Source organism: Corticium candelabrum, chromosome 18, assembly GCF_963422355.1.
Source record: "Corticium candelabrum chromosome 18, ooCorCand1.1, whole genome shotgun sequence".
Classification (NCBI taxonomy): Eukaryota; Metazoa; Porifera; class Homoscleromorpha; order Homosclerophorida; family Plakinidae; genus Corticium; species Corticium candelabrum.
Genome location: NC_085102.1, coordinates 1,506,030 through 1,521,715, shown reverse-complemented (window position 1 = coordinate 1,521,715; position 15,686 = coordinate 1,506,030). Strand labels below are relative to the sequence as shown.

General features: G+C 40.3%; 2 protein-coding genes across 3 annotated transcripts; one reads left to right on the top strand and one right to left on the bottom strand.

Annotated features, from left to right (window-relative positions):
* Nucleotides 1-617: 617 nt before the first annotated feature.
* Nucleotides 618-6,832, bottom strand: LOC134193894 (uncharacterized). 2 transcript variants are annotated; one of them, XM_062662746.1, is made up of 8 exons: nucleotides 6,732-6,832; nucleotides 6,277-6,361; nucleotides 4,632-4,694; nucleotides 3,927-4,570; nucleotides 3,678-3,866; nucleotides 1,704-2,651; nucleotides 976-1,269; nucleotides 618-911 (listed from the first exon to the last, which is right to left on the bottom strand). In XM_062662746.1, the coding sequence occupies exons 4-6, from the start codon at nucleotides 4,119-4,121 to the stop codon at nucleotides 2,223-2,225; spliced, it is 813 nt and encodes a 270-aa protein (XP_062518730.1). In that variant the 5' UTR covers nucleotides 4,122-4,570; nucleotides 4,632-4,694; nucleotides 6,277-6,361; nucleotides 6,732-6,832; the 3' UTR covers nucleotides 618-911; nucleotides 976-1,269; nucleotides 1,704-2,222. The 2 variants fall into 2 exon arrangements, with proteins under 2 accessions (XP_062518730.1, XP_062518731.1); XM_062662747.1 differs by lacking the exon at nucleotides 6,277-6,361.
* A 4,366-nt stretch (nucleotides 6,833-11,198) lies between these two features.
* LOC134194133 (protein C19orf12 homolog) lies at nucleotides 11,199-15,686 on the top strand. Its single transcript, XM_062663042.1, has 2 exons — nucleotides 11,199-11,391; nucleotides 15,029-15,686. The coding sequence occupies exon 2, from the start codon at nucleotides 15,051-15,053 to the stop codon at nucleotides 15,447-15,449; it is 399 nt and encodes a 132-aa protein (XP_062519026.1). The 5' UTR covers nucleotides 11,199-11,391; nucleotides 15,029-15,050; the 3' UTR covers nucleotides 15,450-15,686.

The following is a 15,686-nucleotide window of genomic DNA, read 5'->3' as shown; positions in this document are numbered from 1 at the left end:
TCTGTCCATCTGTACATCGTTTATCTTTGCTGTGTCTGCATGTAATCAGTGGTGACCATTAGTAGCAGAATTAAGTTAAGTGACCATTGATAATCTAGCAGGAAACAGTTATATGTCGTTGTGCACAAGTGTTGCCGCTTTGGACTCTCTAACAATTGTTACCCCGTAATGATTCTCATGCTGATGTGCACGTGGTGATTTTAATTAATCACTAAACGTCATGAGGAAAAATAGGAAGAGATTGAGGAACTGCATGAGAATGAGTGAAAGAGGAAATATACACAAACAATGATTTAGAGTATATAGCGTCTACTTACGTCTGGATGTAATATTATACTAACTCTAGATGGGATGATGGTAATTATTGCTGTAATATGAGTTGATGATTGTTGGTGACATAATTTAGTGAGAGATGTTGCATCAGATTTTTCTTAGGGTAGCGAGTAGTATGGAGTGTATGTTGCTGCAGCTACACAAGATTAATTGCTATTATACTAGCACTTTGACACAAACACATGTATACCATGCTGGCAACATACGCTTGACTTCTCTTCAGCTGCAAATCTCTATTGTTCCAAACCTGTTTGTTTTATGAACCTCCTTTAATGAAGACAATAGAAAGTAAAACTCAAATTATCATTCATTTGCCAGTCTGTCCTGATGGTAAGTTGATACAACTTGAGCATAACCACGTGTATTACCTACTTGTTACAATTTGCTGAGGGAAGACAAACAATCGTTCAACTGATCAATCTCACACAATTGACAAAATGTGTAACAATACTCTAAAGTGTTCAACATAATGATTGAATCAATACAATAAATTGTTTCTAGAGCAAAACGTCGTCATCCTAGCAGAGTACCTACAGGAGGTTGTGTGAGAGGCAATAATCGTCTTTTATGTCTGTTTGCTAAATAATGACAACACATCTTGTCAATGTCAAACCATCTATTAGCATTCACATATGAGTTTACCTCTTAAATTCAACTTTCATTTCTTCACATACTGGTGTAGATATCTCATAACACATCCTCAACAAGTCCTCTGCCGTCTTCCTTCCTCCATCTTTAGTCCTTCGTGCTTCAATGAGAGCAAGCAATTTGCCAGTAGAATACGGTATATCAAATGTTCTGTCTTCTGATCTCATACTGTTGAGTCTCAATATGGTCAACCCAATCTCATACCACTGGCTACTGCAGTGCTTAACAACAGCATCTCTTATGGACTTGAAATCGGGCATGTTTCTTACACACAAAACATGTCATGTGCTATAGACACAGAAAATTAGCATCATATGTGGACAGATATTCATAGCAAGATCTCTCCCTCTATATATATGTAAAGCGAGAAGATGTCTCGTCACCTTACAGATAGCAACAGGGAAATGGTCTGACTACTAGTGGACAACGCAGTGCCACCAATAGATACTAAAGCAATAGCTGAATGTAATAGCACAAATGGGTCAGTTGCTTGTACAACATGGTTTATCTGCCTACTTTAGTGCTTCACATACTGATCAATTGTAATTGTAGTCAATTGTCACAATCAGCAACTCCATACTACTCTAGTACACAATAAAATTGTCATGCAGTTACTAAATATGAGTGAACTGTTGACATTGGAATATCAAGTGTGTTGGTAATAAAATTCATATCAGTGTAGCATTTTATTACAATTTTGTGTGGATGAAAAATCAAGTTACCTTGTTGAAATGTAAATCTCAAGTGAGAAGCTTCTTCTAGCCCCAATTCCCTTAAAACATCTATTTTCATATCGGCCGTCAAAGTCACATTGCACTGTCCAGTCACTGGTCTGCTGGATACGATCAGCAGGTCACCAAGACTTTCTACCATCACCTTATCACCAACTGTTTGTTTGACAGCAGCATATGCTCCTTCTTCCTTTGCTTTTGCTTCCTTGATTTTCTCCTCAGAGTAGGTAGTGACTTATTTCAGTTCTTTGTGTTCCTCCAAATGCTTTCTGCTCAGATATTCAGTCTGATATTCAGTGCCCGGACTGGAGCTGTCTAACATATCTGTCCAAAGCGACATGACAGTGTCCAGCAGTAAAACACATTCTGCTTCGGTTTGTTTGCCTCCATAACACACAAAGTCAACAGAACAAACAGAATCTATCATGGCCACCAAACACTCAATGAGATTATGAACTGTACTGCCTTGTGATAAGATCAGTCCATCCCTCCACAGCCTTGCCGTTGGATCTAGTGTTGTGCAAACTTTAGATTGAAACATGCAGAATGTAGATGGACTGAAGATGGTCGTCTGACTGCTGCACACTTGACGTCGACCGACATACACTTTCTTACTCTCATCTTTCTCCCACATGACAGACAGATCCTTAGGAGGCAAGAGAGCTGGAAACATGTACTTGTCATCTCTGCCTTCGACTTTGAAGCAGACACCAAGAGATTTGTGATAGGGAGAACTTTATCTGTGTAGAGTTGAATAGCAATCTTGTGATCTCTCAAGTAATGATCGATTGCCGTTTTTGCTTCTTCTTTTGTTACTGTGCCATCAATTCTCTCTGACCTGACATGCCACTTGAAATCCTCAGATGCAACAATAGGATCGATGGCATATTGATGTAGACAAGCAGGATTGAGAGCGGCCACATCACCAACAACAGCAATCTAAACACACATCATAACATTAGTTCAACACAGAAATATGGACAAATGGATACGCCAATTGGATGTTTTATATCCGAAATAGTTCCCTCTACTTAGTATTATTCAGAGCCTCTGACACTACTCAAAGTTTCCCGTCGTGCTAATGTATCCCATTGGAACTTGGTCAGAGGCATCAAAAGGCACTGAATTTGGTGCTGCTCTGGGACTGGACCTGAAGCTCACAAGTACCCATTTTGTGCAGGATGTACATCCTAAGTCAATTGACCAAGTACTCATTTATACTTCAATACACACAAAAAACAAGTGGACAAATGTTAAGCTCTTCATGTCGTTTGACGTCGACCTTAAGGTCAGTTGTGAAGATAGCTCCCCAGTGTGGAGGCTTAGGGCCAGTGCTACAATCCACCTGGAGCTTGGCCATGGGCACTGACACACACACACACACACACACACACACACACACACACACACACACACACACACACACACACACACACACACACACACACACACACACACACACACCCCTAAGAAACCTAAGCATCAGAAGCTGCCTCTCAGAGGTCACGCCCCAAGCTGTTAAGCTGGGCCCTGTGCACTACTCAGGAAACTTTGGGCCTGTGCTAGCAAATTCCTGGAGCCAGGTCAGGCACTCGCGGGAGCACTGACTTGTGAAGCCAAGTGTGGTGTGAGCACCCAAAGTCTCACCAAGACCCCAGTGGCTGATGTCACGTCACAGCCGAAGGCTGCTTGAGTCCTCAGTCAATGACCAGGTACTCATATATACTCCTGAGTCAAGAAAAGCAAATGTGTGTTAGTCTCTTGCTTACGGAAACTATGCCATAGCTTGCCATCACTGTGACTGAACTTGTGACCCTTCAAGATCGACGATGTAAACACTCCATAAGATGACCCTCTAACCAACTGAGCTATCACACCACACACACACACACACACACACACACACACACACACACACACACACACACACACACAGAATGACTAAACAGCTGCTAGTCATCTCACCTCTCCTGATTCATCCAGAAAACCAACTACCTTCTCTACAACCTTCTTCTCTTGTCCCGGACATGCTTCCTGCTCAATCCTCTCCATGAGTGTTGCCGTCTCTATGAATGGATATTCTTGTTTGTTCCGAAGGGAACGAAGTAACTTGGACTCGACTGGCTGACAAAGACGAGGATACAGAGGAGCAGACTGTAACATAAATATCTGAATTAGCAAGTAAACAAGTCCAACAGAATTAGTTTTGATCACCTCCTCAAGTTGCTGCTTAATGCCACGTAACAACTTTGTCAGTTGGTTCATTTCAGGAGGTTTGCTCTGCCTGCAGTCGATAACCAAACATTCTTGAATGATGTTGATCTTGCCTTTGAACAGCTCACGAATGTAGTCGACCACACGCTGCAACACACGCTGACCATCACGATAATAATCTCCTCGACTGGCCATTATCAACACTGTGGGTACAAAACCTCCATCCAAACTGGATCTGAAAATGAGAGCCAGTACTGAAGCTCATCTCACAACTCCTCATCGCTGCACCGTCGTCTCTCCTTTCCTCTCACTAGACTCACTAGCAAGATGAAGAACGAGTTGGATGGAGAGAAGAAAAGGCCGTGGGTTTTGTGGAACTGCTTTTGACCTGTGTGGTCCCACAGTGAGACAAGACCCACTCCTGGAATAAGGGCTGTCATCATGTTGATACCAATCGTGCGTTCCTCTTCACAATCCGGGTTGTCTGCTTGATTCTCATTTGTGAAAATTCGTCTGAACCACCCTCGTTTGAGAGCCTCCATGAGTGTCATCTTTCCTGCTCCTTCTGAACTGATGAAACACAACTTGATGGTTTCTGGTCTCACTGCGCCCTCAGCAAACAGAACAGCATACTTCTGTTCATCCTGACAATATAATCCATCCATTCTACACATACCACCATATCTCACTACATAAACGTCTCACTAGTGCTTTCCTCAGTCGTCTTCTCAGTTTACCATCAGTCAGTTGGTATGGTCTCTTACCATCCTGACAACATAGTACACACAAATAAGATAAGATGGTCAAGTCAAATGTTTGAAGACAATACAAAATATGAACTACTACAGCTACACTAAATTCCACTTTCCCTGACAATTGATTTTGCCCACGAATTGGCAAAGAAAATGGTTGAGACACAACGTAAACTAGCCTAGAGATGCCACAGTTTTGGAGTCTTTGACTTCTTCACAAATGTGTCATTATTACGACAAAGAAGACTAAAATGTGCTTGTTGACAACATTAATGTTTGAATAAGTCCCTATCTGAAAAAGCAGTGTGCCTTAAGACCTTGAAACAAACATCCTAGAGTCACCCAAGAAGCCACGTGTAGATGTCATACTAACATATGCTTGTGTCACTGTGTGCCTACTCACGTTTATATTGAGACCATACTTGATGCCTGACAATAATAGCACAATACATTCCCAGCCAACACAAGCTAGTGAGTTACATTGCATCTGTTCTTGACAACTGTGTGGTTTTACAATGCTCTTAGAGTGGCTGCTTTTGTTGTGGAGTGTTGAAAATAGAAAAGATTTAGTGATACGTGCTTCAACTTTGTTGCTTCTAATTCATAGTCTTTGACCAATACAATTACACAATAACTGCCTCTGTTGGAACAACAGCCCCAGAGCAGTCTTACACAAAATGCAGTTTATATTTTATGGACATTTCCATACATCTATTTTAAGTTAGATTGTAGCACGGTCACCTTATAACAACTACTCTATACAAACTGTGTCCGCCACTCTGGCAAGCGCTGTTTCTGTTGCTGGTGTTCGGTGTGTGTATACCTGTGTTGTATCACAGTAAGAAATGCTGCGTTACTGAAGATGTAAAAGCTTCAACATGCTGTCAAACATGACTTTGGCCTAAAACCTTTTAGTTACACCAACCAATAAGCTACAGGTCGTACCAGTTAACATTTAGTTCTACTATATAGTAGTACACATGACAGACTGTGTCTATTCAGACATCAATCCTGACATGTAAATTTACAAGCCAGAAATGACAGATTCAGATGTCATAACTCAATTAAAGCATTACAAAACCAAAAGATGTAAGCCAAGGCAGTATATACTCAAGCTGATCCCGACATGCCATACATCAAAGTCAAAATTTCCAAGACTCCATCTGAGACTCCAATGCTCAAACATCCAAACTAACTTGTACTGAAGAGCATGAAAACGGGAGCTGAACACATTAACTGGCACGTAGGATTGTCAACATCTGGCATGCTAATTAAAACAGCAATAACAATGAGCCCATGCTTTGTATTCCAATTGCCAGTCGTAGGTCTGGCTAGGGAATCGTTGGTCCACAGCGGTATTAATGTAACCCTAGTGCATGCACCCTCGGGCTAATGAGAACAGCTAGATGTTGCATTAGACATATTAATCTATTTATTTAAGTTAGAAAGATCCGTTACAGTGCACAAATAAAATAATAAATTACAATTACATTTTATATTAAACCAAATGCACCTTAAATTGAATGCTACTAATATAAATAAAACATACTTTACAAATACTGTACATACTGTACATTGCAATAAATACTCAGACACACCTTGTAAATACATAGCAATTCATCCTCCTTTCTCTAGAGCTAACGAGTTGTTTACAAAAGCATGAAACTGTCCATCTTTTCCTTCCTATAGTGAACAGCAACACACCAACACTACCACACATTTCTGTAGCACAGATCTTGTGATATTTATGCAAATAAAATTAAGTAGAGTACTAAAATTTAATATTTGAAATTTCGATAATCTTCTGTAGTTTCACAACTTTAGTTATCTGGCACAAAAAAATCCGATGGACGACTAACAGGACATACGGGACAATCAATAGCTCTATTCGCAGAATAACTTACTAGTCTAGTATAGAAAGTAGTATAGACTTAACAGTAAAGTAAGGTAGACTATAGAGTCTGCTCATGTAGTTACGTAAGACTGCCATGACCAAGTCATGCAAACGGCGCAGGCACATGTAGTGAAATCCGTACAATTACATTAGCCTTACAAAGTCCTTCTTCTTGACTCCTAGCAGAGGAGAACTAGAAGCAAACACGAAGAAATGCAACCAAGTTATGAGCCGCAGTGCGCCAAGGAAGTTTGCCATTACGTCACTATTACGTACGCATGCTCAGCTTTCTCTGAACTCCGAAGTCCAACACGGAACAAGTCTAGTAACTTAAGTGTATTATATAGTCTTGTAAGTATGCAGTTGTAACTACATAATGCGCAATGTTTTAGTTTTTAGATCGAAACAGACTGGCAAAAGCAAAATTATTAGGCATAACGCGCGCTAAGCAAAAGTGTTAAATCTCGTGATTTCAATTAATCAAAATTTACAATATCAAATACAGTTATACTTGTTTGTTTCTAAACAGTTACAAGAACAGATCCAGCATTATTGAAAAGAGGGTTTCCATCAATCATTGGTACAGGAATTGACGACTAGGTAAGATGTAACAGTAATTTATCTAGAATTAATTTATTAACAGAGACATTTCAACGTCTGTTTCATTCTCTTTATTCCAAAATAGATATCATCAGCATGTAAACAGAAAATGCAAAAGACAAACCAAACTAACAAGTGTCAATCTAAATCACCAACGACATTAGAAACGTTTTTGTTATTTCGAATTCAAGTAAATGTACTTCTAGTTAATAGTCTAATGCAGTTCCTAGTAAGCTCACGGATCAAATGCAACGTAATCTGTAGCCAGGGCTTGCTATCTTTCTTGAGTTTCCGGTGTTCCTCTGATTCATCTTGACTGCAACGTACTGGTTTACAGATTTTGCCAACATTTAAAACTACAAATTCTAAAAAGTCTGTAGAAAGATACACGTACACTAAACTCTTCAAAATTTTTTGGTCTAAGAGGACAGCAGTGCATACACCCTCAGTAAAATACTAAAGTAGCCGATATCTACCATCTTTAAATTTTTACTTTTATTAAAATTTATTAAAATAGTAAATTTTTTCTTACATGTAACAAGTGTTTTCGGATGACTCACGTTCAGTTGGCTACAGTGCACGCTCACAACAGCAGTTTCTAGTTCAATGATGAAGCGCTAAAGTGCTAGACCATCATATGTTAGCTTAGCTATATGTTACAAGGATACATGTAGGGTAAGTCCTGAGATCCAAGATCACGTCCATGGACTTCACTAGACATCTAGATCTCATGCCAAGACATGTCTGGATAGCTAGGCAGCTGCCCGAGAAAGGATCGACAGGCAGTCTTTGTGCCAAATAGCTTCATTTGCATCCAAATCTATGAGAAACACAGTAGTATGCAGAGCTGCCAACTCTCCCGCATTGAGCGGGAGACTCCCGTATTTGGGACCCTTCTCCCGCCTACCCGCATTTGGCATCAAATCTCCCGCATTCTGACCATTGGTGGGTGTGAACAAAATGATAGACGTGCCTGTTCTGTGTAACTGTGACTCTACCGTTTTAGTACATTCATGTGTACGCACATACTTGATATTCCAATATCAATTTCCATTTGTCAGCCCCTCTCTTCATCCGGCTCTTTCCTGGCATACTTGGTCAAAATACTGTACCGACATAGAATGACGAGTTGGTCAGAAGTGGAAAAGAGGGAGGGGCTGGCTACCTGATTACCATATGTATTACTGGAAAAGCGATCGAAGAAGGCTACAAGAAAATAGAATCCAGAACATCCCAACTAGCCACGAGAATGTGCATGTACTTTGTTCTTAGATTTTTATAACAGCCAGTAGTACGTACAGTACAAGTTCTGTGTCTAATTAATTAACTATTACGTTTAGTAATTGATGTTGATGCTGTGTGTCGCTAACTAGGCACATTAATCAATCTGTTAAACATTTGTTGCGCTATAATTATAATAATTAATGGCTTCTACTCCAACCGGGCATGCAAATACTTAAATTTTGATGATTAGATATTATTTATATATATTATTTAACACTTATTACGATATAAATTTACTGATATTAATGCTATAGTAGGCGTTTCCAAAAATTTTGAAAACTCCCGCATTCTCCAGCATGTTTTCCTGCAAACTCACGCATTTTGACACTGCTAGGTTGGCAGGTCTGAGTATGTACGCATACTGATACAAAGAACAGAGAGTATAGACTGACCAGGCGCGTACCGGGGATCATAAAATTGGGGGGAGAGTACAAAATTGGGGAGGGAACCAAATTGGGGATGGCACAAAGTTGGGGGACGACACAAAGTTGGGGGACGACACAAAGTTGGGGGACGACACAGTTGCGAGTACTAGTGGTACTATAAATTTTACATTATAACTAGCAACAACCTAGCTCCTTGAAGAGGCTATTGAAAATTGCTCTACAAGAGACTGTATTTGGCCATAGATGGCTTCCCAGTCTACAAGTTTCTTCTCTTTCTACTGTCATTAGGGCGTTCTGCACGATCGATGCGCAGTAGTTGATATTTGCGACGTGCCATCGATCGTGCACGACCCTCAATTAGACGATCGATCGTGCACTTTTGAATTGAACGGCACGCCCTAGACTTTCACATTTGTCACGTGGGTGATCACGTTGGCTGGTCAGCTCTGCCTAGTGTACATGCACATCAAGGGACTTTCTGCAAGTACGTGTCTGTTTTAGAGCAGAGCCATAAGATAGGACTAGAAGTAGATTCGTGGGATTCTGGTTAGATAAAAATGTCGGTTGGTTGCATTGTTTTTGGTTGACTATATTATAATTAATTGCATGCATGCTGTGCAACAACTTACACACGTCTAGACTTAGCCTCTACAGGTAGGTTGTTTGCGAGTACAGAAATCTGTCTTGTACGCGCCTCACCTTACGACACGGTGGCGAGCGAAGCGAGGGGGCGTTTGCGAGATTTTTGATCAACAATTAATTAATCTTCTTGTCTTGTATTGGGCGTGGTCTTGTTAGGTTCGTCGTAATTTTTCTTAGGAGTTTTCGGTATTAGAATACAAACATCACTATGCCAACTTTATTAGGGGTCGAAGTCTTCAGTGACGCCATTACAACAAAGCTGCATATAGCTAAAAACGATATAATTCTTGTGGAAGTAAGCTTTTCTAGTTTAGAAGCAACTGGATATACGGCTACCTTAAATTTAAATCAGTTTGCTTATTTTTGAAATTAACAGGTTGCAGAACTCAGGTGCAAGCAAATGCTGTACTTCTAGTATTATGTATTGCATGAAGTGTGAGTGTACTCATGATGTTTTATTTGTTAGTTTTCTGTGGTCATAGAGCATCAAATTTTAATCAATTAAATTATGTAGTAAGTGATGGGAAGGGCTTATTAGGTTAGCGTTGAGCATGTGCAGCAAACCTTCACAAACGGTGCCAGAGATTGATTACAACATGGTTTGTCAGATAGGACACATACCCAAAGAATGCTAGCATGTTTGAGTTTAATGATTTGGAATTAAAAAACAATCTACAATCCAGAGGGCAGCAGAAATGCAAACTGTGCATTAATTAAATTATGTATTTATCTGTAAAGGCTAATTTTAAAAAATAATAAATTATTGCTAATTATTTTAAAGATTACTTTGGTCTGTTGGTAGTTGTAATTACAAGTACATTTAATTTTTGTGACGTTTGTATATGTTTTAGACTAGGTTTTTGCATCAGTCATGCAAGCTGTTGTAAATGTAGCAAGGGCTTATAAGCTTATCTGTGACATAGCAGAAAAGCATCCAGAGCTCCAAGCTACACTTGTGAAGTCAACTCAGGGAGCAATGATGGCAGGGACAGGGGCATTCCTGGGTGGACTGCTCGGTGGACCAGTTGGCATATTTGTTGGAGGAGCTCTTGGTGGTGCAGCAGGAGCAATACATAGTCAAGACTTTAAACCAGTTGTACAAATCTTGTCTAACATGAGTGACAGTGAAAAGCGACAATTGGCTGAGGCAGTTGCACAGGAATGTGAGAGGCTAGGTATCGAGTATCTTACAATACCAGCTACAAGGGTAGCAATTGATACTGGTCTTCAGCTAGTAAAGTGCGTTTTTGCAAAGCTCAATTATTCACTTAAATAATTGAATTGATTTTTGTTGTGGAGTGCATTGGGTTTCTTGATTTGCTGCAATAGTTACTGGATTATTTTTTCATTGAATGTATTAATGAAGTACTATGTCAAACTTTTTTGCAATTTACAGTTTTGTGTTGTAGTTGATTGTAGTAGAGATTAATTGCTGAGGAGAGCTACTAAAACATTTTAAAATCTGAAAAGTTGCCACGAAAATATCAATATTTAGTGCATCTAATTCTAGACACAACATATTATATTAGTGACTCTAGAGAGTTTTTTATTGGTTTTATTTATCAGTTCGTAAACCTACCATGCAGACATAGCATTGTATGTAGGCGTGTTTTGGTCAAGAACAAGTTAGTGAGAAGAGATGAGCAGCTATATAATGACATATTGGCGTCAGTGTGTGGAGAGATAATATTCTGTCATTAGCAATATTAATGCAAGTGATGAGTATTCATCTGCAGATTTTACATTTTGGACGCAGCTTACAAATACTCTGTCAATGACTGATGTGAATTTTTGTTGCCACATACGGGAGACTTCTAACACTGTACCTACATATCATCAATAACAGTTTCCGGTTTGTTGTGGTTTCGAGGAATTGTTCAGTTGGAGTGCTGATTCGTCTTCATAAAGTAAGCAAGAACGTTCTGAAGTGCGAGTTCTAATGTAGTGTGTGTCAGTAGACTAGCTGAGCTCTAAACAGCGCTAGGGGCGTTCCAATCCTTTACACATGGCATATCGCCTGTGTAGCTACTTTCCTTTCTCAGCTGCCAGTACACAGACTGTCAGTACTAGCAGATAGAATTTAATTAATGTCGTGCGTGATTAGGACGATAACGTTGTTCTAGTCTAGTAGGCTTAGTCTTAGTCTGTCAGAGTTGCCAACTCACACGCAACTTGCGTGAGTCTCACGCAAGTTCCTCCAGGTCACACACAAGAAACGCAGATCTTACGCAACTGTTAGATTGCTGGAACTAGATCCATGGGCGTAGCCAGGCATGTCTCGATGTTGCCTGGAAACCCCCAAGAAGGTGGGTGTGTCTACTGCATCGCGTAAGCCCCTCTCCGATTTGCGAAACTGTGGGTCTTTAGAAAAATAAATTACAATGAAGAAACGAGTCACCGTCGTTTGGTTTCGTCAAGAGACAGAAGATGAAGCTGAAACAACAGGTAACTCGTTTGTTGCCTGTATTTTGCGCTGCTAGGTTATTTGCAGGTCAGTTGTGAAGCATGCATTATGGGCTAGCTGACCTACACTTAATTCATCAACTAGTAGAGCTCATATCAATCTTTGTCGCAACAGGCCTCGACAGTCGTTTCCGTTTGTCTTCCGCGTCATCTTCCGTACTTTCTCGACCGACTTGCAGTGAACAGTCAACCCCGGTTCATTCAGCAGCCTGCTGCTCCCAGTCTAACAATTACCCTGACCTAGGGAGGTACAGTACGGACTAGCTTTGCTCACTCACTGATGAAAGGAAGTACTGGCTGCTCACTTACGCCTTCCGGCCAACTTCCGAATTCAAGTTTCCTAGCAAGGAAGAGTACGGTAAACCAGGTCATTTCAGCATCCATGGTTAAAAGAGTACCCCTGGTTGGCCTACTCTCGGATTTTCGATGGGGGCTTCTGTGTGAAGTGTGTTCTCTTTGTCAAAGGCCGCTCGTCCCTGGGACAATTGGTAACAACTCCTATGACATGTTTTACTTGTGCGAAACAAACACTTCAAGAACACTATGTTCAGACGACTCACAAATTAGCAATGGAGGATTCTGCAGCATACATAGGCCAAATGGAGGACGGACATTCGTCTGTTGAGCAGCAGTTGCAAACTCAAGCCTTCGATGTCATTCAGAGAAACAGAGCCATTTTGAGAAGTATTCTCAAAGCAGTCATATTCTGTGGTAGGCAGAACATTGCTCTAAGAGGTCATCATGAGAGCAAGCTTGCAACAGATGAGGAGTCTAAGCATGTGTGCAATACTGGGCAAGCACTTTTTCGGTTTGGTATGGATTCTGGTGATCAAATTCTCAGGGAGCTCCTTGCAACTGCACCTAGAAATGCGCAATATCATTCTCCAACTATCCAAAATGATTTAATTGCAGCTACTGGCCAATGGATACAGAAAAAAGCATTCAGGAAGTTAATGATGCCACGTTCTTTGCAGTATGTGCAGATGAGGCTGCACATACCGGAAAACCTCATGTTTGTCATATAGTTATGCCGTGGTGTGCATATGCAGCGAGTGCATGCCTAGACTGTGTGTGTGTGTGTGTGTGTGTGTGTGTGTGTGTGTGTGTGTGTGTGTGTGTGTGTGTGTGTGTGTGTGTGTTTGTGTGTGTGTGTGTGTATTTGTGTGTGTGTGTGTGTGTGTGTGTGTGTGTGTGTGTGTGTGTCTGTGTGTCTGTGTCTGTGTGTGTGTGGACTGACCCTAGAAAGGTTGTACCAATGTCCAACAATCGTCCTCTACTCAGTAGACTTTTAAATCATAAACATCCAGCTCACGGTACTCGACTACGCTGGCCATGGGTTGATGTAGTTCAGAAAGACTTACAATCATTAAACTTATCTAGAGAAGATCCACACAATCGCTCAGCTTAGAGATCTATTCTGCAAGGATTAATTGTAAACTCATCTAAAGTAGGTATATGGCTGAAGGTTTAGGTTCAGGTGTGCGAGTGTTCGTGCGTGTTTGTTACTTTTGTGTATGAAGTGACACTGTTTTGAATTTTGATTTGACAGAAAGCTTTGATCGTTCTTGAGTTATGCATGGGTGATTTCTGAGTGCGGTACCGCTAATCTATGTATTGGGATAGATTTGATAAATGACAGTATCACCAATGACGTTGTAGAACACAGAATTGCCATTTCCATGATAGTAGCGCATAGTGTTGCCCCAGTTAGTCCTAGAATTTGTGATTCCAAACAAATAGAAAGTAGTAAATTATCAGTTTGCTAAGAATGTTTTCATTTCTTGCATGGTTGTTTTGTGGAGGAAAATGGATTCCATTCGCCATAAATTATGAATATTGCAACACAAGATAAATAATTTTCAAATGTTGGTGTATTGATTTAGAAATTTGACTTCCTTATTCAATGAAACTGTGATGTGCTGTACCATAAGAGTTTTAATTAAGTTTGTGCAAGACTGCATACTTGCAACTAGTAATGAGCTGGCACTGCTGCTTTACATTTTAGTGGCAAGGTACAGTTAACTTTTATACCGTTATGTTTAAAATCACATCAAGGCGTCGTCTGGCTAAAGACTGTTATTGCCCTTCTGTCAATTGCCTCTGATACGGACAAAAACGCACTTTGTTAGAGGAACTCACTAAGATCGTCTATTTAGTGTGTAGCAGCATAGCGGCATAGATGTATTTGGCTATATATTCTCAGAATCTGTTTTCTCTAACAACCCTAGGCCTTGAATACGAATTTATTGATTTTGGCGGATTGGCGGATTGGCGGATTTTTCAGCTTGCAGCACTATAAAATCTGCCATTAATTTGGCCACCAGGATATGTTGACGTCATCACTCACGTGGATCAAGCATGGGGCGCCCCATCATGCGGATGAGGCCACAACCCCTGCTTGTCGTCTGTTGTGCTTACCCTGTGATGGCCACGAACGCAGCCGCTTAATTAACTAGTGGGTGGGTGATATCGTACATATATCAATTATTCAACAATGATATCCAACCGCCAGAATAAGACCCGCCAATATGGTTTTTTCGTCGATTTCTTAGCAAACCGCCAGAATACATTCCCGCCAATGTTTCATCTTATGCGGTATTTAATACTAATGATTTGAAAATAATATTAATATTAACAGTTACCATTAATTAATGCCCACAATTTGTAGGGGTTTTCTTTTACAAACACATGCAGGATGTATCAAATATTTTAAGTTCTCTAGATGCAGTAAAGAGCCTGAATTAATGTTTACTGCCCATCCTCCTCACGTGCTGTATCGGTTTCACTCTGCGTGGTCGAGATCCTGAGATCTAGAAAATTCTTACGGCGTGTCAGCATTGTCTGAACGGACATTTTAAGTCCGTACTGTAGAAGGAAATTTATATTGTCAGGGTACCCGATATGTATACTTGGAAATTATGCGGTTAGGAAATTAATCAGGTATATACGGGAGAGAAATACGGTATCTAATCGAATAGGCAATTATATATTAGAGTCGTTGCTAATCAATCATCTAATTTACTGATCATACCATTGTTTCATTTCTATTATACGATTAATAGATTAATAATTTATTGACAGGAAGCGACATATCATTTGAATAATGCAAAGCGCTAGAGAAGTTCAAGGAGTGCTTTCTGTTCTTTATAATATTGCAAAAGAGAATCCGGATCTTGAGATGACGTTATCTCAGTCAGTGAGTGGCGGTTTAATGGCCGGCGCTGGAGCAGTTTTAGGTGGTCTCCTCGGAGGCAAGGAGGGCATGCTAACTGGTGCTGCTATTGGAGGAGTGATGGGATATTTGAATGCAGAAGACTTTAAACCAGTTTGGAAAATTTTGCAGAACATGAGTGATGAAGAGAGAAGCCGCTTTGCTGCAGCAGTAAAACGCGAGTGTGTCGAGATGGGTATTCGATTTCTTTCTGATGCTATTGGTCGACAAACAAGGAGTGCAAGTCGCGAACTACTGAGAAGATCAATGCAGCGCTTTGGCTACAAGTAGTGGCAAGGTCGCGGTTAGTTGACTGTGAATGACAAAATTTGTGAACTTCGTATGTGCTTTGCTCTAATCTGTGTTAATGTTTCAGTTTCTAATTATCGTGTATTTACTATCATTAATTACTAAGTTAGATTTCTATTAGAAATGATGTCTTACTGACCAGATAATTTGTGTTTATGCTCGTTGGCACTTGCTTTCGCCAACTATATGAAACAAGACGATTTTAATTAACAAAATTGT